Raw genomic sequence first — 27,588 nt, forward strand, 5'->3', positions numbered from 1 at the left:
TCATGAAGGAGCTGTTATCCTGATTTAACACCAAATTCAGTAACTTTTTCACAAGGAAATGTGAAGCATCCAGAGGGGAGAAAAACAATCCTATCTAGGGAGTAAAAGGATTAAATTAGTTGAACTGGCTGGCTTATGTACAAGTCAAAAAAATCAATCTTTTTATTTGCCATATATTTATGGTATGTTGTATGATGTATGTGAATATATGGACAATTATGTCATATCTAAGCCTAGGTGGAGTTTACCCAAATTTACTAATAAAAATTGAGACTCCAAATTATTGTTACTCACCTAAACAGTCAATTCAAATCTACATCAACTCCTTTAATTCTTTGACCCCAAACAGTGCAAGGGTGTAGTCAGGGGGGGTCTTGGGGTGCCTGTGACCCCCCCTTGGTAGGTCTTTAGAGCAAACAACCTACAATATTCAGGTGGAAAAACGCCCTGACAATATCTTGGCCTTAAAAGCCATTGGTGAAAAGCTCACTTTTTTAAAATTTGTTTTTTTTTTGTAAAGTATTTTCATCGACTCTTGCATTTAGTTAATATGGGCTTTCATGCCGCGACAATACGACAGCCCGCTGATACACGCGGGAGAGCAGCAGTGTAAATGGTGAGTAGCCTTTGTGACGCCCCCTTTGAAAAATCCTGGCTACGCCCCTACAGTGAGTAGCAGTATCACCTCCAAATCACACAGCAAGGCTACAAAAATAAATTAAATGATCTCCAACTACACCTTTTGGTGAAGTGGGTTCCCTGTTAAAATATTGTAATTATTATTAACTAAAGAAGCTCTTGATTAAGAAACAAATTCTCCTTGTGAGCACATTAGGAAATGTGAAAGAAAAGAGTATAAAGATTATGCGCACCAATATCAGGGATTAAGGAGTTTTAGAATTCTGTTTGGTCATCCTTAAACTTGTGGAGCCTGGTTCAAAATAAAATTTGATGAACTATAAATTTACCCGTAACCCTTATGAAGGCATGTTCTGTGAAAAAATCTTCAACGTGGCTTCAGATGAATTCAAGCTCAGCATCACATCATTTTAGGGGGAAGGGGGAAGGGGGAGCGATTGGAACAAGAAAAGAAGAAAATTTTGTATACCACAGTTGCAATTTGTACATCCCCAAAATTGAACTGAACTGTTACAGTCTTTTCTAACATGTGTCAGGTTCGTGGTCAAGAAAGAGAATCAAAGAAAATAGGAGAGAACATGGCAACTTATAAAACAATATCATTATACAGTTTTCATTTACCAATAGACTTGACTAGACCATTGAGTAAGCAAAAATAAATATTGGAAAACAATTAGTTAGTGTGCCACCTGGAACTCTGGGAGTGAAGCTTCCAGAGCTCTGCTGAGCTTGCTATCATTACTTTTTTTCAATGACTTTTTTTTTTACTAGAGCAGCAAACTTCACTAGATAGACTTGTAGTCTAATGCATCATCTCCTATAATTTATGACATTTTGACAGCTCACTTCAACACCTTGTATCTATAATGAGTACCAAGTTTTACATAGTAGACTCATGATCAATTTGTAGTAAGCATGCAAAGCAAAATTTAAATTGACATTCTGTGAAGTTCAAGATTTAATTGTGATTTAACTACATTTTAAAACAAAAATTGAAGGAAACCTCCTTTCATAGTGCTGTAATACTACAGTACTGTTGTGTTAAGTTTCTCTAGAAATGTCCTTTAATGGTTGAGTGCACTAGATACTAGTATTGCCATGAAACAATTGGCCTCAAATACAGTTTATAGTTACATAAAATGTTGGATCTTCTTTTAGTGTTGTTGTGCCCAGTCCAAAGGGACCCACTGCTCTTCCTGCTCTAGATTTTCAAATGTGTCTACAATGCTGACATAAGCTTCTTCAATGTCCTTGTTTTCTATGGTCAGGTCAAAGAATCTCCCATAAGTCTCTTCCAGCATTCTAGAAGTACTGATCATTTCTTGTAACTCCTCCTCCTTTATAAAAGAAATAATAAATTTTATTCAAGCCACGATTGAACTTGAGGTAATTTACAGGTTTGGATTTACATCACGCTTTTTACAACTTGATTGGATTACGTTTTCCATTCTGATATCTTTCACTATCACCAAATATAATTAAGGAAGGAAGATGTATCTTCCTTCAGTGTCAAAAATAATTCTGGGTTCCCCTTAGGAATTGAACTGCAGACATGTGCATTGTGAGCTTCAATCAATGCTCTACCACTAAAGCACAGAGACTCTGTGGTGAGTTAGGTTATTAATTTAATATGAAATTCAATGCAGTTTTGCACCAAAACAGAGTCGAGGGGGGAGGGGGTGTGACTCAGAGTTCAAACTTGGACCTTTTAAACTGGAGTTCAGCACACTGGCCACAAGGTCAACCTTAGTCTACCTCCTTTAAGTGGGTATGACATCCCCAACCAGAGTACTGGTAACACATAAAATTCTGGGGGGGGGAGGGGGGAGGGGGGAGGTGGGGGTTAATCTGTGATAGGGGTAGTATCACATCCAAAAGAAGTGGCAATATTCCCAATTACTCCATGCTTTGGAAACTGATGCGGAGAGAGATGAGTCTTGGCTGGATGGCCCCTTGTTGTACTAAATTACAGACTTAACATGGCTAGTAGCCTTACCAGCTTCACATCACAATGAGAAAGAGGGACTATTTCCAGTCTGTGTGTTTTTCAATAAGACTTACCTTAAATGTCCTAACAGAGGACTTATCTGAAGCCTTCTTGTTTTTTGCCTGCACTGTCAGTCTTGTAGTGCGGAGTTCTTTTACAGGAGGAGGCTTCACAAAGACACAGTATGGTTTAAACTCTGCTGTTCGTAAAAGTAGCATCACCTACAAACCAGAAATTTTGTGATTCAAGTTGAGGCCATACCACTCTAACTTACAGTTACATTAATTTTCCTTTTGCACAGCATTAAAATATGCAATCTACCTTATTTGTACTTAGTTTTGTGGGTACTTAATTTCATGTTAAATTATACAAATGATAAAAAAATTAATTGCATAATTTAAGATGTGTGAGTAGTGGTAAAGACCTGCAATGTTATAACCAACTTAGCAGAAGTCAACATCAGAGTCAAATGAGGAGTTGTTGTTGGTCAAGTTTTATGTGTCCAGCTCTTTAAAACTGATTGGTCAGTTTAGCCTTGATATTATTTGCGGTAACAGTAAGACTCAAGTAGTATAACTCAGTCCTGACTAGTCAGTTTCAATCCGACATGAAGCCAACCAATCAGTTGAAAGTAAAAGTACTGCTCAAAGTTGAGAGCAACTTTAATTGCAACTCACCTCAGGTTGTACCTTAAGAACACAGGTCTTCCTGGATTTCATAGCTCTGGTTATAGAGTCCTTTGAAGTACCATACAGACAACCTTTATATTCTCCAAATTCTATAAATTTCCTCTTCTGGATAAAATTCTCCATAGTTTGTCTTGATACAAAAAAATAATCCTTGCCATCTGCTTCATAACTCTTCATATGTCTGGACGTGTCTAGAGAATAAATATTGTTATGTGCATCCATGGTTATTATTTCAGTAGAAAGTACTGGAATGATCAGCACTCGGGTGCTTGGTGGTAGGAGGACAAAAAATAACATTAATTATGCAACTGAATGTAAAATTTAAAAAAGGTCCTCTTCTTGGGCAGTAATAAGATCACAATTAATTATTAAACTAATATCAAAAGACTTCATTACTACCGCCGCCTGGTTAGCTTTACCGCCGCCTGGTTAGCTCAATTGGGAGAGCGCCGGACTGCTGTGCGGTGTGCGGGAGGTCGAGAGTTCAATACCGGCCGGACCAACACTCAGGGTCTTAAAATTAACTGAGAAGAATATGCTTCCTTTCTTTAACATCTAGAAATGGTTAGATATTCTAGTCTTCTCGGATAGGGACGAATAAATGGAGGTCCCGTCTCCTGCAGGGTTAGGGGCAGGAGACGTTAATTTCCCACGCACGAGATTACTGTGTGATGGATGTCCTCCCCTGGGGTGGGATGGGTGGGTTACAGGACCCCCGTTGATACCAGTGTTTACTACACTGAAGGGGCTATCCTGTATAAATATAGATGTCTGTCTGTCTGTCTGTCTGTCATTAAAAAAATAAGCTAATCAAATGGGCCATATTCAATGTATTTGAATGTGAGCCAAGAAAATGGGGTTTAATACATGAAGTGGAGGCTTACTGATAATCTTGCAAGAGAAATAGTGATAGCATTATAATAAAAAAGCAAACAATCATAACCTACAATTTTCCTGAGTGGTTTGACTTATAAAGTTTCCCTTGGCTTTTCTCTATAAATTTTAGGACTGATTGAAGCATATATATATATATATCTTAATTTTTTGGAGCAATGAGCTTTTGTTAAAAAAAAAAAGTTTGTGTCAACCCAGATAGTGAAGTTCCCTAAAGGTTGCTCTGATGAAACCAATTAAATTTTCCTTAACCCTTTAGCTCCCAGAAGTGATTAACATCTAACTTCTCCCTATAATATCCATATATTATCCAGTTCACAGGTAGTGAGAATACTCAAATTTATCAAGCAGAAGTTGTTCCCTTGATTGAACACCAAATTCTCAAAACCAATTTACAAGGAAATGTGTAGCAGCTAGAGGGTAGAATTCACAATCAGATCTTTGGAGTTTAAGGGTCAATAGTCCCAGTGAGTGGTTAAAGCTAACCAGCGGTTAAATTGCTCTCCAGTAGATAAGTGATACAAAAACATACTGCTCTATCCACTGGATAGTGATTTAATTGATTAATAGTGTCATCCAACCTTTGAACAACTGGGGCCAGACCAACATATAATTAATAAATAAATAAAAGTAAATTCAATTTGACTTGGTAATCTTACGAGGAACTGTTGTTATGAATCTTTCAGGACTGCTAGACAATAGCATCTTCTTTAACTCATTCCTTCCCACACCTGGAGCTCCTGAAAATAATTTTGAAGCTTATTGTTAAAATCTGTCTGTAACAGTCCCTCTCGTGAAGAAAAAATTCTTTTGATAGAGGGCAGACTTTTTGAGGACATCCTTGAATTGAGCACTATTTTTTCATTCCCTCCAGGAAAATTGGTCACTATCTACCTACCAATCAATAAAAGCAGACGCTTTTTCTCTGGTCTTTGCAAATATTTTGCCACTGGTTCATATGCTGGCCAAGCAAGAATTGGTATATCTGCGGTTTAAATAGATCAAATCATGTCTTCACTGTTTTAAAATACTTCATCTTAGAAAGTTTTTCAAAACATCAGAACTTTACTTTTAATGAAAAAGTAGTAATTAAATTGAACAACAAAATGTTAAACATGATTGACAAATAACAAATTTTTTGCTAGTTGGTCAAGATCAAGAGAAGGAAGAAATTGTGAAAAAATTTAAAGTACGTTAAGAGATGTAAACAAAACTGCCAACAGTAAAATGAATTCTGGAATATCTGTTGTTCTTTTGATCTGCAAATTATGCAAATGATATATTGAGTATAATAAATACATTACACATAAATTATAATCTTTTTATAGAGACCATCCTAACCTTTCAAGAAATTGCAAAGCACTTTATTAGAGTCTGCTTTTTTCTTCATTTTCTTGAATGGTGAAGTGAGTTTTCCTGTGGAGAAGAAATTGCTCAGGAGTCATGACTGGCTAACCCATTAACTCCCATAAGTGTATGACCAAGACAGAATTTCTCCTTACAATATCAATACAATATCAAGCGGATAAATAATGAGAAAGAGGAAAAAAGGAAATCATGGGATTATCAGTTGATCCAATACCAAATTCTCCAAACTAATCTTGGGAGTGAAAGGGTCAACCCTGAGGGTGGCCAGCATCTAATTTCTCATAACTGTATCACTGCCAAGTCAGACATTAAACTCACAAATGATTGCAAATCAACAAAAAGATTCTCAATCGTTACACACTGCATTTCCTCGAAAATGCCGCTATAAGTTACAAAATTATATTACTTTATAAATTTCCTGGAAAATTAGTTCTTAAAGCGGCTCAAAATCATTTCCTTTTTTTCAAACTTCAATTCTCAAATGCATTGGCAAAACTATACTTTTCATGAGTTCCCTTACAAATGGTGTCAAATACATGTTAACTAGTTCTCAATATGTTTGATCATTTTCATGACAGATAGATAGATAGATAGATAGATAGATAGATAGATAGATAGTTGAATCTCAAAAGCATTGCAGCCCAAGGGCTGAATTACACATGTTTACAGTCCAAGAAATTTAAAACAAGACAAGTTAGACAAGCTAAGTTACCAGACAGTTACAATACAGCCATTTATGAAAACCCCTAACTTTGGCACCATGTTCCTGTGGCTCCAAACAGAGTTTGGTGACCCCCATTTTGTTTTACTCTTTGTGTTACTCATGCAATGCAATATTTACCATTTTTGTCTTTTTGAGTAGTGACATCATTTGTGGAAGAAATTCTATTCAACTGCTGTCTTCTAACATATCAAAAGAAATCAATAACATTTTAGAAAATAATAAAAGGCAAGCATTAATAATAATGTACTAAACTATGCACAGTTCCTCCTTTTCAGCTAAGTCTGTCAGATGAGTGAAGAAAAAATTAGAGAAAAAATTGATGTTAGTGTGTTGCGGAAAGCTCTTGAAGTGACCCTGAGGCGCTGTGGGAGCTCCACGAGTGAGGTGCTCAACAAGTAGATACATAATATAATACAAGTAGATACACAATGTATAAATAAGGGTCTATTTATATTAAGATCTTTATGGATCGGAAGGAAGGTCCCAGCCAAAGCGAAGTAGACCTCCTATTTAGCATCCTAGTCCTACTGAATTTCACTTATGGTGTCTCCATTTATGGTGCGGTAGATTCAGAGACCTCACGGTCATACAAAATTTCCTAGATAGGGGTTTTAAAAGGAAATATATATCAAAGAGAATAGACATTCGAGACCTATTACAAAAGGCAGAAAAGAAGCTCTTCAAGACACACTCCACTGACCCCGGATTGCCCACTAAGCAAAATTATTCCATAGAAAGAAGACACAAAATACAACCTAAGAAACAGAACTGTTCATTATCCTGGAATAAATTAGGAAAGGTTTAAGAATGTGTTTGTAAATAGGCTAGTTTTTAAAATATAATATTTAGATTATCATTTGTCAAGTTATATTTAATGATTCTTAGATTGTCTTTTGCATATTTTTTTGTGCGACTCTTTTAATGTTGTAACTTGAGATATGTACTTTTAGCTTAAGAGAATAAACATTATTATTATTAATATACATGATAGGGCAATTTTCAGATGAGTGTCCAATATAATCTGGGATTATTTTGGATTTGCTACAGACTGTGATTGGTTTAGAAAACTTCTGCCACTTTCTCCTCAACCAGATTCAAACCTAAAGCCAATCGCAATTTGGGCATATACACAATTTTCAAGAATCTGACAGTTTGCTTGTTCTTACTTTGAATTCTCACTCAAGCCTCTTTATCTTTTTCTTTTGTTCAGATTAGCTGGTGTGACTACATAACTTTAACTATTCTTCAACCATGATAAAATTAAATGAAATTACAAATTATCATTAAAATAGTGGCAATCACCAGACCAAGTGCATATCAATAACCAGAAAATAAGACATTGATTTTACATTTTATTACCAAGTTCACATCAATTAAGGAGAAAGTAATCTGATGAAGCTGCAAATGCTTCATGCAAACGTACCGCAAAAAATTCGATTGCCGCGATGGTGTAGCGACGTACAGTCTCTGTGGGTATGGGCACTGGGTAATTTTGGCTCGAATGTCCTAACTGCCGAAAGTGACGATGCAGTGAGGGCAAATGGAGAAAATTAACTCCACATTGTGTACAATAAAAGGGGCCATGATGTGACTTTTTCATATGATCTGTTAGAAGACACCTCTTCCTAGATTTCTTGCCACATTTGGGAAATGGACACTTATAAATCCCATGAGAGTCTGCATTATTTATATATGTTTTGAGCCTGCAAAAAGAACCCCCACTCCCTACGTATAATGTGATAGTAGCATTTGAACAGCTCTCGTCTGAAGTCTGCGCGCAGAAGATCCTTTGCTGCCTTTGACATTGTTCAGTTATTGGGGGGATTGTAGTCTCTAAGGATATAGACTTGGATTGTTGTTTGCAATTGCGGACAGCTAAATCATCATCACAGGTAAAACTTGAACCAGTCAAAACCGTCTGTAGGCTCGTAAGAATTGTATCATCATTATTTTCGTCTTCACTTTCAAGTACAACATCAGAGCTGAATTTTGCAAGAGGGGCCTCTTTCTCTCTATATCTGCTTGAAACGACATTTTTAGCTCCATCGAACAGAGTTTCCAGTCCGGTTAAAATTGTGCTGCCAGCGTTTAATTCATCGTCACTTTCCAAAACAATGTCCAGTTGTAAATCGCCATCATCGCTCTCATAAGAATGCTTAGCAGCATTGGATACCTCGATCGCTACTACCGATAAAGGAGGCAGCAAAATATCCATATCTTCTCTGTAATCGAAAATAAGGTCTCGTTCACTTTAGTAGATACAGAAAAAAGTAAGAGAAAACCACTGATCGCTGAGTTTCTCATTCGTTTCGTAGGATTCCTTGAAGATTAGCCAACACTACCACCAATAAAGCGCTAGTATTTAATATCTTAGCAACGTACAGACCTTAAACTTCTATTTCAATTCTTGGCTCGCCCAGCCTAGAAAGTAGTTACCAGTTTGGCCAATCAGCTAGCGGTTACTTGACTTAGATCGGAAAACATCACAGCTGAGGTCATAACGGGATATCCCAATAAATTAATCGCTTGCATCGATAACTTTCACAAGATCGTCTTGCAGTGATCTTTTTCGCAAACCACATTCTATCTTTTTAAATCAATTTCATTTGGTTGCGTGGTGGAGTAATAAGTGTATTCTGAAAGTCTCCGGACCCGCCTAAATCCTTTGGGAATGCGCTTTAGGAAACACAAACTGAAACAGCGGCAGTTATGGGTCACTTCCCTTGCCAAAAGTTACTTCATGGCGCGAAATAAGTTAACTTCTCGTTTGAACATCATCCGATCCGGGATGAAACAAACCATAGACTAACGAAAACTAATTTTTTCGCTGAGAATTGAATTCCTTGACAAGAAAAACCGACTGGAGTATGATGATTTCGCGATTCAAATAACATTAAGTCCGGTTTAGTCACTATCTCGAAACTGTCAACATCAAGGTAATTATTTTCAACTGATATATCCAAGTTTCAAGTCATGCTGACTGGTAGCGTTGTTGGATGTATCATTCTAATTTTTGTTTACTTCTCCTTATAAATAGTGATTCGCTGTGCTTCATTAACGAGATTTTTTATTTTTCCAAAATACAGTTGGACCCCGATAATTCGAACTCGGATAATTCGAAGTCCCCGCTAATTCGAAGTAAAATTCATTTCCCTTGATTTTGCCCCACTTTTCTCAGTCATTTTACCTCGGATAATTCGAACTCGGATAATTCGAAGTCCCCGCTAATTCGAGGTAATTTCTGTTCCCTTAGGTCGGATTTTACCCCGATAATTCGAAGCTAAGTTACCAGCTGAATGAAAAAGAACAGACGCTGTCGGAAATTAGAATATGTATTTATGTAATACCAGTTTCGAACATTTCACAGCTCGTTAATCCCTTTATAATTGTGTAAAACATTTCTCTGTACATTAATCCCTTTACTGTATTGTGCGGTGCTTTATAAAAGTTATTAGTCGATGTGATGAAAATCCATGTGCCCAAATAGTTGACGAAAAATCCAATTTTAGTCTTTCAGCCAACAAGAGCACAAATAACCGAGGCTATCAACACGCTTTTGTCCTACAGTCTGTTTGCTGCAGATGGAGCTGACGAGATTCGTCGAAACATGAATCAGATCGCATTCATCACCGGGAAAAACATTCGTAAATCTCAGAAGTAGCTCGCAATTGACAGCTTTTTAGGCTACGCACCTTTTATATTGATCACTGTTCTGCTTTTTGTTTGTTCTTATTAAATTTAACCCTATAATTCGAATCCCCGATAATTCGAACTATTTTGCTTTGCCCTTGAGACTTCGAATATTATCGGGGTCTAACTGTACATCCTGTGCAAAATTCAAAATTGTAACGCAATCGTTACATGTCACAAAATAGGTAAAAAATGCAAGATAATGAAAGTTTTCGTGAGTCCACGTGTCGAGTATTATCGCGCTGAATTTCGTGATGTGTTATTTGAATTTTTCTGTCAGGACAAAAAATGTAAACCTATATTTGAAAATTGTCTTTAAAGGACCAATATCTCATAGCGTGTTTGTGGCCATACAGTCACGCGCAACATTGTTAAGATGAGCTTGTCTCTGATTGGCTTTGAATGGCACTTACAGGTTCTGCAGTTCTGTTCAACAAAACCTGGAAGGTATGGCATGGTAAAAAAAAGAGTGCAAACTCTGAATTACCTTTCCTGAAAATCTTTACTTGGAATGAGACCTGCTTTGTCATGATTGCAGCCATCCTTTCTGGCCTGTATCAGAGAGAAAGTTACTTAGACTGTTGCTCCGCCTCTCGGTTAGCTCAATGGATAGCGCGCTGGACTGTAGTGCGGCAGGTCGAGGGTTCGAGACCCGGCTGGACCAACACTCAGGGTCTTAAAATAATTGAGAAGAATATGCTGCCTTTCTATAACATCAAGAAATGGTTAGATATTCTAGTCTTCTCGGATAGGTACGAATAAAAGGAGGTCCCGTCTCCTGCAGGGTTAGGGCAGGAGACGTTAATTTCCCACACACGAGATTACTGTGTGATGGATTGTCCTTCCCTGGGGTGGGATGGGTGGGTAACAGTTGAAACCAGTGTTTACTACACTGAAGGGGCTATCCTGTATAAATATAGATGTCTACTCTACTTCAATTATTATAACACTAGGCCTTGGCAGTAACAGCTGGGAAAAGTTTTAGTTCCAGACTACTTCACTCAGAGATTAAACAATTTTTGCAGGCTCTCATGAGAATTAGCCCTCAAATCTCATGGAAAAACCAGTACAAATGCCTGTTAGGGAGCATTCATTATTTATGGGAGGGGGTGGGCTGGCAAGATTTTCAGTGAGACTAAACAAAATATCCTCACCCTGCTCCATAAGAATTAAAAAGTGTCATGACCCCTCTAGTTGTGATAGCAAAAATAGCTAGCCCCCATTCCCCCTAGGACTATCAAAGCGGCTAGGTTAAAAGAAGTGAAAAATATCTAAATATCTTTCAAATGTTTAATTTTATTGCAAAAACACCTTAACAATACAATTCTAGAGTTTAAAATCTACAGTTGATACAAAATAGGTAACATAATACAAGAGATATCCTATGGTACTGTGTCCAGCTTGGTATGGTGCTGTGTATAGCTTGAAGAACAATAGCTTTGCAGTGTATGCAAAGTTAGCTATTGTTCCCTATATCTTATATGGCGGGTAGTAGAAATGTTCTACAAACTGAAACCCACATTTGTAGATGATAGGTAACAACAAAAAGCTTTTGCCCCCCCCCCCTGCATTATTCCCAAACTTTTCTAATGACCCCCCATTTTAGTTCCTGAATTTATCATGACCCCCCCATTATTCTTGCCAGCCCTTCCCCCCGCCATAAATAATGAAGGCTCCCTTAAGTAGGCAGCTCAAAGTCTGAAATGTTGCAGTCAACTATGATGGAAAGAGAGGTGAGCAGTGAAAGGGCTATGGTTGAGATTTTAGGGTGCAGAGGGGATGATGGGTGAGACAGGGGTAGAGCAAGGGTTTACTCTTTGACCCTTAAGAGTGATTAGTATCTAACCTTAGCGCTGACCTTATGCAATTTCTCCTTACAATATCAGTGGTTTCAAAACAAGCTGGCGACTGCCGGAGTTCTGCCGGCTACTTGATTGTATGTCGCCGGCTACTCTGGTTGTAACAGTCTGCTCGTGACAAACAATCTTGGCATTATCACAGCTGCCTACTTTTCCAGAGTCGGCTGCCTACTTCAAAACATTTTGAAACCCCTGAATGTCACCCTTGAATCACACATTAAGGTCTTGATTACTGAACAAATTCTCCATGTTGGCACCTTAAGAAAATGTAGGGGAACAGTGTGGAGAATATGCATACTGATGTTTTAGTGTAAAAGGTTGAGGTGGCCATAAAGTAAAGATTAAAGAGATTAATCAATGAAAAGCTAAGGGTGAAGGGGTGAAAGGTCAGATGAGGAGAGGTGTGAGGTCATGTCAGGTGTGAGGTGAAGGGTGATTGTGTAAGGGGTAAGCAGTCGGAGGTGTACGGGATAGGGGGACAATGGCTGAAAATTAAGCGCTGTGGGTAAGTGATGAAAGGGAAAGGGGCCGTGGTGTCCCCTATCTTTCCAACAAGTGAAGGCTACCTTGCTCAAGCTAATAGCAATGAAAACTATTCTCAAATCTTTACAGGTAAATTGTTTGATTTAACTCACCTGCCACCAATTGGCATCATCCATGTTCACCACATGTAGCACATCACCTGCCTTGAAGGCAACACCCACTTCCTTACAGGGTATTAGTGGATCTTGCAGTGGTTTATAGTCAAAGAATGCTCTTAAACTGACCTATTGAGCATAAAATATCAAGGATACAAAATGAAATAAAATAACATGCATCAGTAATTTTAATTGTTGTTTTTAGCAATGACCCTAAAACAGTACACCAGCAGAAGCTACAAGGTAATTTGGATATACCAACTAAGTTGAAATTGTAAATTGGCCACTATAAAGAGTTAAAAAGCTGACATTTTGAGCATTAGCCCTTTGTCAGAGCAAAGCTATGAGGTAGCCTAGCTAACAAAATGGAAAAGGAAAAACATGCATGCCTGGAACTGGCTGTTTACAAAACAATACAGTCACAAAGACCGAATTACGATGGTCTTACCTGGTAACTCTTTACATCCTAACATCTAAATACTTATTCTCCATATTGTTTTTTATACATATCCTAGTGTTCTGATGAGGAAAATTTGGTTAAAAGTCAAGAGCTTCTTTGGTGATCATTTCCTTTATTTTTGAGACCTCACTCTAGGTGGTTGAAGGGTAAAAAAAGACCTCACCATCAAACAATACAATATGAAAGGTTCAAAGTGGCAACTAACCTTAGTTTCTTTGGTAAGTTTCTTGTCTTTGTTGGCTGGTAAAACCTTTATTTCAATACTCCCTGTTATTCCATCCTGGGTTAAGACAAAAAGAATCCCACTGTCACATTAACTAGTGAGTACTAACCTGGGAGGGGGGGGGGATGTAGTGGTCATTTGGTTAGTTCACTGGACTCCGAGTTAAGCGGTCTGAGTTCAAGACCTGACCAGAGTCATTGTGTTGTGTTCTTGGGCAAAACACTTTACACTCTCACAGTGCCACCCAGAAGTATATGTTGTAGTTCAATTTTATACTTGGTTCAAATTTTATTTTTCTTTGTTCTTGGTCATGTTAATATATGATAATGAGTTGAAACAAAGGAAAATAAAATTTGAACCAAGGATAAAATTGAACTACAACATATACATGGGTACTCAGGGGTTTCATTAACGTTTTCAGCAAGAGGGCAACTGGTTTTCACAGGCGGGCAAAACTTTTTGAACTGAATTTCTTAATGAAATAAACTTTCCTCCAGATTGTCAAACCAGGTGGGCAAAACCGTCCTCACAACTCATGTGGGGACGCAAATCATCTGCACTGTAAGTATCCCTGAAAGTCCCATAAATTTTCTTAGAATAAAAGTCTAAGAAAATATATGGGACTTTTTGGGCACTCCAGGCAGCTTTCGTGTAAGGCGTCATAATCTTGTTGCTGCTGAAACCGATGTGACAGATAATTGCTTTTACAGTGTTTTCTTTGCCGGCTTATACTTCTCATCAAGTTTCAATAAGACGGCTCTCATTTTTTGCGAGAAAAATGAAGTTTTTGTAAATTATGAGATCGGAAGCAAGAGCACGTGTTCAACTAATTCGCTCTTCTTGCTTGGGAATACATTAATAAAATGTCGGCGGACCTTGAGGCATCCACTAAGCTGGAAATACTAAATAAACGGGAGGTAAAATCGCGAAAAAATACTCCCGAGAAGAAACGAAAACAAAATAGAGAATGGAGAAAGCGAAAGCGACAACAGAAGAAAGCGGGTAATCTGGCTCAGCTCGCCAATACTGAAGTTCTGCCTTGTCATGATCAACGATTGCTTAAAATATTGCAGAGTAATTCTACAAACTTCTGTTGTGAGCACATACCAGTAACTATGCTCGCATAATGCATCACTGACAATGTGAGAGAAGGTCGAAAAACCTTTCCTTCGCACCATTTTTGGGGAAAATAACTAAGAAAACTACATGCACTACAAAGCAATCTGGGAAAAAAAAACAACATTGTCCAGATCCAAAAACAAACATTATCCAGATCCAACTGAAAGGGGCGCTAACGATATTAACCATGCAAACGCTGACATAAAAGCCACATATTTAATGGGTTAAATCGCCTAGGAAGTTTGATGTGTACTTCCAGTGCAGACGATTTGCATCCCCTCACGGGTCAATGTGCCCGGTGCCCAGGCCCTTAATGAAACCCCTGGGTACTGGTGAATTGTCAGGGAAGCATAATGAAATGCCGGAGGGGTGGTAACCTTCTGATGAACTAGCATCCCATCCTGGGGGGAGTAGGAATACTTCTAGTTGATTACTACCACAGGGAAACCAGGATAAGGTCAGGCTGGGTGGGCTGATGGGCTCGAATACAGACTTTACCTTTACTAAGCATACGGCCTCTCTCACACTTTCCCCCATAAGCTCAGAGTAATTATTAGCACTTTATAGTAGTTGAGTTTGTTTATCACCTATGGTAGTTTAGTCTAAGGTAAACACAGCGTAGCTGCTGTTGCGGCCATGAAATGATTTTACTTCCTTCATGGCATGAGAAAGAAAACAACTGATTGAAGATTAAGGATTCTAGACCAATCTATCGCTCAGTCAAACCAAGTCAGCAACTATGCTTATTACCATGACCTCTGCAACTTGATTGGCAGTCATTCTATCCACACTTCTACCATTGATTGCTAATATTTCGTCATCCTCAAACAGGGAAGCTTGAAGGGGTAAACAAAAGAAGTCAAAGACCTTAAGTAAACATAATGACCATTAGCCCGCGATGAGATGTCTTATTAGGGTGACTTAGCATTATGAGTTCACAATCATTTATCCAGCCAGCCATGTTTGATATGGAGTTGAAGTGGATGGTGGGGGAAAGAGAGGAAAGATATGATTTCTATCACCCCAACTCTCCCCTCTCCTTCCTTTTGACCCTTGCTCATCCCCCCTTGGTACAAATTTCTTTCTCTTCCCAGGCTTCTGCTGCCATAAAAATCATAGGTGGAAGCTATACATGTATGTAGTTTTCACCAACAATGAAAGTGCTGAGCACTCACTCTCAGGGTAAAGACACAGCCCAGGTTCGTTTTAGGGTCTAAGGTCCTCGATTATATTAACCCATTAACGTCCAGTGCGCCCGTATGCGCCCATGGGGACCCACACCCTTTCTACGCCCTGTGACGTCATCACTTTTAACCCTGGAGCACGAATTCGAGCACCTACTTGAACAGGTTGAAAATATCTTACAGACGATACCAGAATGAGCGCAATTGAGTGGAGGAGATTGGAGAAATAGCCAAAAAACCGTGTCACTTTGACCTGAAAATCTGCATGAAGATCGTGTTTCACTACCCACCTACCTTTCCGAGCATGTGCTTTGAAAATAATGAGTAGTTTCTGAAAAATCTCTACACCAAAATGAAGCCTACTCAATTTCCAGCAAGTCAGGAGAAACTTTAGGCAAGGAGAGGGGAAAAAAAGGGCAGGAGAAAGAGAGAAAAATAGAAGTCGTAAGTGGGGCATGACTTTTAAACCCAAAAGCTATGTCCAAATTTTGCTCTCTGCGCGTGCCCAAGATTTTCAGGCCGCCGTTTTGCATTTGGATCGAAAGGCCGTTGAGTGCACGAGCTGTCAAGTGGTTTTTGGTAAGTTTGAGCTTTTAGAACCACAACAGTGACCCGAAATCTGCTCAACTAGCTTCAAAAGACAGTTTTCCACAAAAGCTGCGGCCATTAATGAGTTAAAAGAGAAGCCTTGCAATTGCTCCAAAGAAACGCAAGACATTTCTCACCAAAGTTATCTGCTAAACCTCCACTTAAAATTCTCGCAACAATAATTTTCTCCTTGTTTTCATCGCTGTGAACAGCTTTAACTGTGATTCCCTGAAAAAAAATTAATGATTTTAAAATCAAAATTTATCTGAAAGTATGCATCACACTTTACATTGGTATTGCCCACCAGCAAGTCCAAAAAAATTTACAGAAGATTTTGTTATAAAATGGATGCTGTTAACTTTTGTTTCACAATGATCAGAATCATTTATCCAAAAGAACTATCTCAACCATTGGAGAAGAAATATATCTTCAATAATTTACATTAATAAAAGTGAATTTTTTTAGTAATGTAAATAAAGAAGTATGTTGAAGACAATTGTTTGGTGCCAAGAAAAAGTAAAACCTATGACAAATATGGTGCAAGACAATTATGATGTGGTTACCAGTATCCCCTCTAATTTCCACAAAACACATTAAACTAAGCTATTTTAAAAACATGATATAATTTGAGTATATCAACAAAGTTGAAATGGTAAATTGGCCACAATTATGGTTATAAAAGCTGACGTTTCGAGCGTTAGCCCTTCATTGGAGCAAATAGAGGAATTGTGGGTTGTGTGTGCCTTTAAAGGCAGAAAATGGAGCTACGTGATTGGTGGGAACATGGCAACGAGAAAAATATGAATAAATTAATGGAATGAAAAGTGTTCGTTTTAAAAACACTTACAAGGGTTTCTTTGGAATTCCTAAACAAGATGACAGTTTTGACAGCACTCTTACTGTACTGAGGCATAATCCCATCTATATTGCCATTTTCAATAGAGCACTCCATTTCTTTGAGTTGTTTTTCTTTAAGACCATTCTTTTCAGAAGCAGCTGCCATGTCAGACCTGTCTTTTTCAATTTCTGTTGCAATTGGAAAATCCCTGATGTGTGTCTCTTTGTTGTAAGTTTCTGGAGGGATATCTTTTTTTTTATCAGTTTCTGGAGGGATATCTTTGTTGTTGCTTTGTTCCTCTACTTCCAGGATGTGATCAGTGGCATAGGTTTGAGGAACTGTTGGCCTGTCCAACCAAAGTGGACCTGTTTCATCTTTTTTCTTATCTGCAAAGTTCTCTGACACCTCTATTTCATTTCCATCAATCTCATCTGTGTCTAACCACAAGAGATCTGTGTCATCATTGCCCTTTTCTGTAAAGTTCCCTACCACATTCCTGATTTTATTACCTTCGGCTTCATCAACATCTTTCGTTTCTAAATGATGATCACTATCAACTCCACAATCAACACAATCAATAACAATTGTAGCGACAGTCTTTTCAGCAGACAATATGCTTTTGTCATTGCCTCCAGCATTTCCCTGATGATGCTCTACCGAGATTATTTGACCAAAGTCTTCTTTTTGTGGCTCAGAACCCAAGTCAGTTAATACTGGCTCTATTCCTAATTCATCCCCAAAGATTACTGACGAGAAATCACCTGCTTGTATTGAATCATATGCTTGAAGAAGACCCTGAAAGTTAAGCCAAAAAGAGAATAACCAAAACTAAATTAGTAACATAACGAAAAATCTGCTTTTTCCATTGGACACCTAGGAGCGATAAACAACTTATTTCTCCTTGCAGTAAAATCACCCCTGAATAAAAAATTATGATCAAATAATGAAGCCCTTGATTGTTAAACAAATTCTCCTTGTCAGCACCAAGAGAAATATATGGAGAACAGTATGGAGAATATGCATACTGATGTTTAATAGGTGAAAGGACAACTGTTGTTCATTAACAAATCAAATCCATATTTTGAAAAGGTTCTTAATTGGTAACCAAATGAAAAAATTGATGAAGACTAACTGGTATCGACTGAATAGGATTACATGGCTGCATGTGTAGAGATACAGAATTTCTCTTTGAGTGTTGAAAAATTTTCAACACCAGAAGAGAAAGTTTGTGTCTCCAATTCAAGTGGCCATGTAATATTGTATGTATTATATAAACTCCACACTGAGTGATGAAATACTAAATAATTTCATTGAATATCATTTAAATCATTTCATATAGCAACAGTGATCTTTTCACCTGTGTGAAGATAACATATTATCTTTATGCAAGTAGATATAAAGTTTTTTGTACAAAAGCTCACTTATTTATTTATTTTTTACAACAAATTATAGTCATTATGAAATCTTAAAAACTGAATTCTGCCCTGAATTATATAAAAGAGAGACAGTAAACTTTTCAGATTCTCTACCTTAAAGTGTGGTTGCATTAGGATATGTTGCAGCTCTTGTATCTCCTTGTTGGTACTTGCAAGAGGAATGAGAATTGCCAAAACCTAAATGACAAAAGTGCATAAAATGTGTCTAAAAAAGAGGATATTGCGTGGTCACAAAAATATGAATTTGTATTTTTGGAGTCTTGATATCAACTCTAAAGTGAGTAAAGGAAAGGAGTGAGAGATATTCTAATTAAAGAAAGTCTGATTTAATTTTTTTTTTTTCAGGGTTTGTACCCTTTTTTGGAAACAAATTTCAAAGACTTTTCCAAGACTCATATTGATTTTTCCAGGACTCCAAATTTCACCTTAAATCCTTTCATTCCCAAGCTTTCAAAACCAATTCTCCTTACAGTCTACAAACATTTCTTATAATATAAATTCTAAAAACTTTTAATTATTGCTTGATTTAAGTGGTTTTCCAGGACTTTCCAGGACCTGTAGTCTTATTTCAGGACTTTCCATGTTTTCCAGGACCCATAAACTCTGGTTTTTAAACCATCTACCATTAGCTGATAATAAGATAGCTGGCATGAAAGAGAAAGTACGGATGTTGTGGCCTTGAGTTTTTACTCATTGAAGCAACACTGCTATTCATCACCAGAATTAATTAAGAGAATACAAGAACTACATTTTCTAATCATTAACATAAACTAACCTGGTCTGCAAAATCAACTGCTCTCTTGCCTTCATCGTGAAGTTTTTCCTTCTCATTGTTATGGAACTGTTGGTATTTGAACATAAATTATGATAATGAAATAAAAATTACAACCTTGTTTGGTGTAGTTCAGTAAAAATAAGGCCCTTGTGTACAAAGTTCACAAAAGGTATTCAATAATGAAATAATCAATGAAAGATGTAATTTGTCTTCTTTGACATCTTCAATTTCTTTTGATCATTTTTATGACTGAGCTCAAAATTTACCAGTCAAAGTTTACTTTAATTCAAATCACAGTTGACACTACTCAGATGCAGGCTTTAACATTAAAGACTTTAACTCTCAAGATCAGATTGTCAATTCTCCTTTCTGGCTGCCACTCATTTCTCTGTAAATTAGTTACAAGAATTTAGTGTTAGATCAAAATAACAACTTCTACCTGATAAGTAATGAGCATTCTCATTACCTGTTTGCTGGATAATGTATGAATATTATAGGGAGAAGTTAGATATCAATCACACCAGGAGTTAAATATTAATTGCTGGCCTACTTCCCCGTCAAGTTGTCTGTAGCTAAGTGGTTGAACACTGGATTGCAAAATGAGACTCAGAATATTTTCTTTGTTCTGTACTCATGACTAAAAATAAAGCATTCATTTATTTGATAATAGGTCCCCAATGCAAATTTGTAGTCTTTCTTATTCACTCAGGGTATAAATCATGGATAAATATAACATAATTAGAGGTCTTATTCAAGGGTACATGATAAATTTGAAGTCAGGCCTGTTTTGATCTCCCTCACATTAAGCTGAGCTGAGACCACTGTTTGACAACTTGAGATCCAGTTCAGGATTCTGAGGCACAAAGACATATATAAGCAATGATGTACAAACCTCAAAAAATTTCCAAAAGTCTTTCCTGCTGCCAAAAAACTGGATGTCAACTTGATCTTGGTGGTTATCAAACTTGTGACGAATCTGTTCTAAGCAAGATAAGAGCCTTTGGAAGGCTGAAAAAAAATTGACAAAACACCGATCAAGTTCCCTGCTCATAATTAAATAAAGAAGTGATCGTCTCAGCCAGTTCAAACGTAAGGAGAATCTGCTGGAGAAAGCTGCCACATTCACCATTTTTCAGTCACTAACACAAGTAAATTTTAAAACTTTGCCTCATACGCAGCACATCTTTAAGATAATTTACGAAACAGCAAAGAAGCAGAAAACTTCACTTAATCTGCTCAGGTAGGGCACAAAGGAACTTACTTGGGTCAACGTCTTTAGCTTGGAAGATGTACGACATTTTTTTTAGTTAGAAAAGATATTCGGTTTGAACGTGTTCGTAGTGAGATCCATCTAGAATTTGCAAGCGCTCAAAAACAAATCAACGATCTAATTTATTCTTAATTCCTATCAAGCTAGGCTCGGTTAGTCAAATAACTACTGAGTAAACATTTATTCAGCGCTGAGTACAGTATCAATAAATCCGTCGTCAAGGAGAGATATATGGTTAATTCATTTATGAAAAAAAGAGCGGTATCTGAAAAGTAAGATTAAGGATAAAATACAGATGAGTTGCAAAATTTCACCTCGCTTACCTAGGATAGTCAGTTGCTTCGAAAAAATCGCGCTTCTTACATTTCGTTTCCAGTACTTCCACGGACGTCAGCGCCTTCAAGTGAGTGTCGCGCAATCACATTTGGAAAAGTCGAAGCTTTTAAAATCTTAGTCTCGCTGTTATTCCTTGAAAGACGCTGGTGTATCCCCACTGCTTGCAATACTGATTACCACTATCACTATATGATAACTGTAACCGAGAATACATGTTATTGCTTCTTTCTCATGCAGAGGAATGACAGCAACAACCTGCGGGGCCTGTTGCTTAACGTGACCAGATGTGTGTGACTCACTCTGGAACGAGCGAGCAAGAAGTCACGCGCGTCTGATGTTTTTTCACGCGAGTAAATCGTGTTCTCGCCAAGCGTCTGGTACTTAAGCCAGGATTATTCTTGGGAGGGGGTATGCCATTAATGAATCAACTAACTGATAGGTAATGTAAACAAATTGTAAAAGCAAACAATGAAAAAGAAGGCCTGTGGCCAGGTAATAACATATGTGAACTTCTGAGGATATATAGCAAACACTGAAACAGATTTTGTACAACTGTGAAATTATATTAAAAAGTTACAGGTCATGTCAGTTAGATATGTCCCCGCAAGCTTCATGAGTGCAGAAGGAGGGAGGGGGACAGATAGGAGCTTGATTCATACCTGGAGTCAGCTTACATACATATAATAATAATAATAATAATAATAATAATAATAATAATAATAATAATAATAATAATAATAATAATAATTTTATATTTATATTGCGCAAATTAACATGTGAATATGATGAAATGCGCATCACAACACTTTTCGAGGGAATTTGGCCGGACTGCATCAGCAGGAAACTTATTTGAAGATGCCCCGTCCCACCCAATTCCCATTAAACAGGCCAGACCACATCACAGTAAATCTCGTGAGTGGGTTCTTTAACGTCCCCTGCCTAACCAAATTAAATAATTAATAGACGCAGGAGACGGGACCTACGGTTTATTCGTCCTTATCCGAGAAGACTAGAATGTCCATCCATCTCTTAATATTATAGAAAGGTAGCCCATTCTCCTCAGTTATTTTAAGAACTTGAGTGTTGGTCCGGCCGGGGCTCGAACCATCGACCTCGACCTCCCGCACAACAGTCCAGCGCTCTAATTAATTGAGCTAACTGGGAGGCATACATACATACATACATACATATGTTAATTGACCACTCCCCATGGGGGCTTTTCAGGGCCAATTCCCACCCAGCAACCACCCCCGGGGAGAACATCCATCACACAGTAATCTCATGCGTGGAAAATTAACGTCTCCTAACCCTAACCCTGCAGGAGATGGGACCTCTATTTATTCATCCCTATCTGAGAAGACTAGAGTATCAGCCACTTCAAATTAAAATAAAAAATGTTAATTTTTTAGTAATCTACAGATTGACTGTCTGCAAAAAGTTTCTAGCATTGTCAGCTGAACTGGATAGTGCTGGACAAGAAGAAACACTGGAATATGCTGACCTCCTGACTGCATCTTATTTTTTTCCCAAAAATTTATTTTGTGCCCTTTTGGTTTCCTCTTCTTTACTTTAAAACAGAGTCAAACTTCTTCACCAGAAGAATGACCCACATTTACTTAGAGAAAATTTACGACAAAATCATCAACCTCTGCAACGGCTGTTATTACATTCTGAAGCAGCTGTTATATTAGAGAAATCACCTGTAACATAGTGATACCTAGCCATACGAAACATGAGAGCAAGAGCCATCATCGCCAGTTTCATCAAGCGAGTGCAGCCATGACATAGCATGTAAATTTCACTTGTACAAGCAAGTAATATACCGGTAACTAAGGAAAAACAGACAATTTTATCATGACAATAAATCTTAAAAAAATGTATAAATTAAATCTGTTAGTGTGATAAAATAATTTTTTTTATTAAGTTGATATTTAATTAACAATTGACTATTTCTAGCCTTAAGTCTGATTTTCATGTTCTCTCTGTATGGCATTTTTAATATGTTCAGAAATTGCAGCAAGTGGGTTAGCTTTGAAGGCTGGATGTTTAACAACTTGTTGAAAATGGGCAATTTCACTGGCACTGCAAGTTAAGAAAGAGAAAAAATAATATATATTTAGTAATAATAATCATGACGGTAATGGGAATTAAGCAGTACACATTCCATATAGGTGTGGCTCTTTCCGTCCAATGTTTCCAGGTCGAATTAGAATTTGGAATGTTGGTTTTTGTAGAAGGAGAAAAACTGGAGGACCTGGAGAAAAACCCTCTGAATTGGAATCAAACTGGGGCTACAGTGTGGGGAGGTGAGTGCTTTCACCACTGCATCATCCCTGCTCCCCTATTTAGTACTTAAGTTATGATTTATTGGATTAGTTAATCAATGAATAATGTAAGACTTCTTGTAATGCAACACAGAATGGTCACTCACTGTAGAGCTTGGCGTGATTTTTTACTCATCTTGTTTTGAGTTTTAGTAAGCTTCTCTTTTCCATTACTGCAGGAAATTGAAATTATGAAAAAATCATTGTAAAATCACAGTGAGCTACAATTATAAATCATCACAATGCATACACGTAGTACAGATCAAGAAGTTTCAATAGCATACTACCAGACTTGGCCAGGCTAGGAGGTTGACCACTGCACTAAACTGAGATCAGTCCCTGCTTTTTCAGTGAAGTTTGTTTACTGGAATAAAAAAAACTGATGTTGGCATGTCACACAGAACTCTAGCAGTGAGGCATACAAAGAGTAGGTCTCACTCCCAGAGTTCTGCATGATGTGCAAACATATTTTTTTATGCTTTTGTTTCACATCCACAAAAGACTTGACTGAAAAGAAAGGACTGCTTCTAGTCTACCTCAGCAACTGAAGAAGTATATAAGGAAGAAATGTCACAATCCACATCAAGAGTGATCTCATCACGAGAAAAAAAAATTACATATTACACAGTTGTTGTGCCAAACTACTGTATATCAAATTAATGTAACTTTTTTTGTTATATAGAATCCACATCGTACCTGTAGTTGACAAAAATCATATGTACCCTTCTCATCAACTCACCTATCATTGGAAGATTTTGTGCCTTTTGTAAGATCTGGTATGTGTATGGTTGGTAGGGCTGATAATAGTGGTTCCATGTCACCTACAACAACTGTCTTTGCCCTCTCCTTTGCTTTTTTGCTGCTTTCTTCCACAAGTCTGCCAGCATGCAGTTCTGCATTGAAATGAAACATTATTTCATATCTAATTCACTTTTATTCAGGACACTACAATAATAATTATAATAATAATAACACCTTTATTTAGACACGATAATGTTTTTAAAGCTGAACAGCTTGTGGGGTCATGTGTAAATCTAAAAAAAAACTCTAAATTATATAAATGGTCACCCTACACCAAAAAGAACACAGAAAAGCTTGAAAAAGTACAAAAAAGAGCAACCAAATTCATATTAAAGACTGAGGACAATTATGAGGCTCGTCTAAAGAAGTTAAATTTGATGTCATTAGAAAATAGAAGATTTTTAACTGTCGTTACATTTTTATATAAAGCCCTCAATGGAATTATTGACATTAATATTGACTCTTATGTTGATTTTTATTCGGATGCTGACCATTATTCAATTAGGAAATATGATAATTTATCTTTAAAGAAGAAATACGCAAGAACAAATCCTCTCAAATATAGTTTTTTTTTCATAGGATAGTTGATTCCTGGAATCTATTGCCCTTTGATACTCGTAGAGCAGCAAGTGTAAATAGTTTTAAGCCAGGTGTTAAGTATTTAGTGGATAATATATCTAATTAATATATTCCGTGGAATTTTTATAATAATCATTTCTAGTTTAAAACATATGTAATATATTTTTTGCCTATTTAACTTCGGTGATCTGTTTTCATAATTATGGGGTCCTGGATGAATTATCCATATGGCGTTTCTTCTCTTTTCGCTTGTATTTTATAACTTTATTGGTTTTAACTGTGCCACTAAATTGTAATAAATAAATAAATAAATTCAAATGATGATGGTTTTTGAGGAGAGGGGAAAACCTGAGTACCCAGAGGAAAACCTCTCAGAGCAGAGTAGAGAACCAACAAACTCAATCCACTTAAGACACCGGGTCTGGGAATCCAACCCAGGACACATTGGTGGAAGGCGAGCGCTCTCACCACTACAAGTACAGTTTAACTCCAAATATTTGACCCTTAGTTCTCCCTTACTGGTTCTATACCTAGGGCTCGACACTAACTTTTCAACCTACTAGCAACCTACTAACAATTTCACTTTGCTTATTAGTCAAACTGCTTGTGGAAATCGAAAACCACTAGCCAAAACTGAAATTCTACTAGTCCGTGGCTAGTTGGCTACCATTAGTGTCGAGCCCTGATACCCTTCCTTTTAAGCTAAGTTAAGAGAATTCTTTGTTCTTGATCAGACAATGTATTGATGAAATCATTACAAGAAGAAACAATTTTGCAAAAGCACCTGAATTAAAAGTGAACCAAAGCATTTGAAGGCAAATGATACCAGTAAAAAAATTGCTTTGCAAATCAGCTACACCAGTAAGTTCCAGCTGGATGAAATTCATATACTTATGTTTTTTGGCTCACTTTGAACAATAGCAAAAGCCAGATAAGCCAGTTTATTGGCTGTTTGGCTAAGTGATCCTGAGTTTTGTATTATCCTTAATTGAAAAACATAAAAAGATATTGAAATAAATCTTACAGAAATCATACTAAGATCTTTGGTAAAATCTTAGCAAGATCTTAGACAAGATCAGGCTGTAAGATCATCCATGCAGCTGCAGTGTAATGTTCATATCTTTCTTATGTCATGTTAAGATTGTACAAACACCAAGCAAAAATCAAAAGATCTTAGCAGAATCTTGGTGGGAATTTCAAGAAATCTTTGCAAGATCCTACCACGATCGAGGTTTGCTAAGATCTTGACCGGATCAATCATTCCAGAACTTTCATGATCATAGATGAACTTAACAAGATAAATAAATTATCAACACGATTAGCCAGATTCAAGTTTTAATTAGGAGTTAACGTATCTGGTTCGACACGCAAATCAATCTTACCCGTAGGGAGAGGACGTCGATGAAAATTATACAACGTTAACCTTTAGGCATTTGTAATTGCAGTCAAACACTCTAACTTACTTCTCAGAAAACGCTCATGTCGTTCTTTTCTTCTATCCTTTTTGTTTGATGGAGTCTTTAGGTCGGCAGTTTGACTGTGTGTGTCTTGGTTGTCTGTAGATTCATCGGGTCGGGCTTGGTCATTTGCATTAAACAGTCCCACAGTGGAGAATATGGCAGGAAGAGAAGACTGTCAAAGAACAGAACAGAACAGAATAAGTAATAAATAATCGTAACGGTGATATATTCAAAGAATAAGTAATAGCATGGAAGGCACGTGCATGATTAATTTGGCGATTTTGAGTTTTCAAAGCTAGCATTTGATTATCATAAAGGTCAGCATAAATAATTTCTCTACCTCATTTGCCTTCAAAACGTCTTCTTTGCTCGTTACATTAGCGGGTTTTACTGCTTGTAAATGGAGTTTCTTACGGTTTCTTCTAATCTTTCCCATGTTGTTCTAAGATGCTTAGTGGCCTCGCCTAGCTGCACACTGTGGGAGAATGGAACAAGAAGTGGGCAAGTAATTCATGGCAGTCTCCATATAGACTCCCTGTTACCCAGTCTCCATATAGACTCCCTGTGACCCATTCTCCCTGTGTACCCTGTGTACCCTGTGTACCCTGTGTACCCTGTATACCCATGTGCACCCTGTGTACCCTGTGTACCCTGTGTACCCCTGTGTACCCTGTGTACCCTGTGTACCCTGTGTACCCTGTGAACCCATGTGTACCCTGTGTACCCTGTGTACCCTGTGTACCCCAGTGTACCCTGTGTACCCTGTGTACCCGTGTGTACCCTGTGTACCCTGTGTACCCATGTGTACCCTGTGTACCCTGTGTACCCCTGTGTACCCTGTGTACCCTGTGTACCCTGTGTACCCGTGTGTACCCTGTGTACCCTGTGTACTTGTGTGTACCCTGTGTACCCTGTGTACCCTGTGTATCCGTGTGTACCCTGTTTACCCTGTGTACCCTGTGTACCCGTGTGTACCCTGTGTACCCTGTGTACCCTGTGTACCCTGTGTACCCGTGTGTACCCTGTGTACCCTGTGTACCCTGTGTACCCTGTTTACCCTGTGTACACTGTGTACCCTGTGTACCCTGTGTACCCTGTGTACCAGTGTGTACCCGTGTGTACCGTGTGTACACAGGGTACAGAGGGTACACAGGGTACACAGGGTACACAGGGTACACAGGGTACACAGGGTACACAGGGTACACACGGGTACACAGGGTACACAGGGTACACAGGGTACACATGGGTACACAGGGTACACACGGGTACACAGGGTACACAGGGTACACAGGGTACACAGGGTACACAGGGGTACACAGGGGTATGCAGGGTACACAGGGTACACAGGGTACACAGGGGTACACATGGGTACACAGGGTACACAGGGTACACATGGGTACACAGGGTACACAGGGTACACATGGGTACACAGGGTACACATGGGTACACAGGGTACACAGGGTACACAGGGTACACACGGGTACACAGGGTACACAGGGGTACACAGGGTACACAGGGTACACACGGGTACACAGGGTACAAAGGGTACACAGGGTACACACGGGTACACAGGGTACACATGGGTACACAGGGCACACAGGGTACACAGGGTACACACGGGTACACAGGGTACACACGGGTACACAGGGTACACAGGGCACACAGGGTTCACAGGGTACACAGGGGTACACAGGGTACACAGGGTAC

The 27,588-nt window shown here is 38.0% G+C and overlaps 2 protein-coding genes across 4 annotated transcripts; both read right to left on the minus strand.

Moving 5' to 3' along the window:
- Window positions 1-146: 146 nt before the first annotated feature.
- Window positions 147-22,476, minus strand: LOC111329479 (MAGUK p55 subfamily member 7). 3 transcript variants are annotated; one of them, XM_088745941.1, is made up of 17 exons: window positions 20,705-22,476; window positions 20,004-20,119; window positions 19,112-19,177; window positions 18,430-18,513; window positions 16,910-17,695; window positions 16,200-16,290; window positions 15,041-15,126; window positions 13,154-13,228; window positions 12,486-12,617; window positions 10,479-10,543; window positions 6,419-6,480; window positions 5,551-5,625; window positions 5,108-5,194; window positions 4,869-4,949; window positions 3,304-3,506; window positions 2,701-2,847; window positions 147-1,976 (listed from the first exon to the last, which is right to left on the minus strand). In XM_088745941.1, exons 4-17 carry the CDS (start codon window positions 18,445-18,447, stop codon window positions 1,794-1,796), a joined length of 2,091 nt encoding a protein of 696 aa, XP_088602067.1. In that variant the 5' UTR covers window positions 18,448-18,513; window positions 19,112-19,177; window positions 20,004-20,119; window positions 20,705-22,476; the 3' UTR covers window positions 147-1,793. The 3 variants fall into 3 exon arrangements, with proteins under 3 accessions (XP_088602067.1, XP_022789932.2, XP_088602066.1); XM_022934197.2 differs by lacking the exon at window positions 20,705-22,476 and adding an exon at window positions 20,373-20,624; XM_088745940.1 differs by lacking the exon at window positions 20,705-22,476 and having other exon boundaries at window positions 20,004-20,305.
- A 138-nt stretch (window positions 22,477-22,614) lies between these two features.
- LOC111329482 (ribosome biogenesis protein SLX9 homolog) lies at window positions 22,615-26,375 on the minus strand. Its single transcript, XM_022934201.2, has 5 exons — window positions 26,222-26,375; window positions 25,885-26,053; window positions 23,781-23,934; window positions 23,149-23,214; window positions 22,615-22,799 (listed from the first exon to the last, which is right to left on the minus strand). The coding sequence occupies exons 1-5, from the start codon at window positions 26,315-26,317 to the stop codon at window positions 22,676-22,678; spliced, it is 609 nt and encodes a 202-aa protein (XP_022789936.2). The 5' UTR covers window positions 26,318-26,375; the 3' UTR covers window positions 22,615-22,675.
- Between the last annotated feature and the right edge of the window lie 1,213 nt (window positions 26,376-27,588).

This window comes from Stylophora pistillata, chromosome 14 (genome assembly GCF_964205215.1).
Source record: "Stylophora pistillata chromosome 14, jaStyPist1.2, whole genome shotgun sequence".
NCBI lineage: Eukaryota > Metazoa > Cnidaria > Anthozoa > Scleractinia > Pocilloporidae > Stylophora > Stylophora pistillata.

Coding starts and splice junctions, on each gene's coding strand:
- LOC111329479 (XM_088745940.1), bottom strand. CDS start 20,240: ATGGTGAATGTGGCAGCTTTCTCCAGCAGATTCTCCTTACGTTTGAAC. Junction 13,229..15,040: donor ATCAAGTTGCAGAGGTCATG/GTAATAAGCATA, acceptor GTCTTAACCCAG/GATGGAATAACAGGGAGTAT. Junction 2,848..3,303: donor TTCTTAAGGTACAACCTGAG/GTGAGTTGCAAT, acceptor TCTGGTTTGTAG/GTGATGCTACTTTTACGAAC.
- LOC111329482 (XM_022934201.2), bottom strand. CDS start 26,317: ATGGGAAAGATTAGAAGAAACCGTAAGAAACTCCATTTACAAGCAGTA. Junction 23,935..25,884: donor ACATGAGCGTTTTCTGAGAA/GTAAGTTAGAGT, acceptor ATTTCAATGCAG/AACTGCATGCTGGCAGACTT. Junction 22,800..23,148: donor AAATCACGCCAAGCTCTACA/GTGAGTGACCAT, acceptor CTTAACTTGCAG/TGCCAGTGAAATTGCCCATT.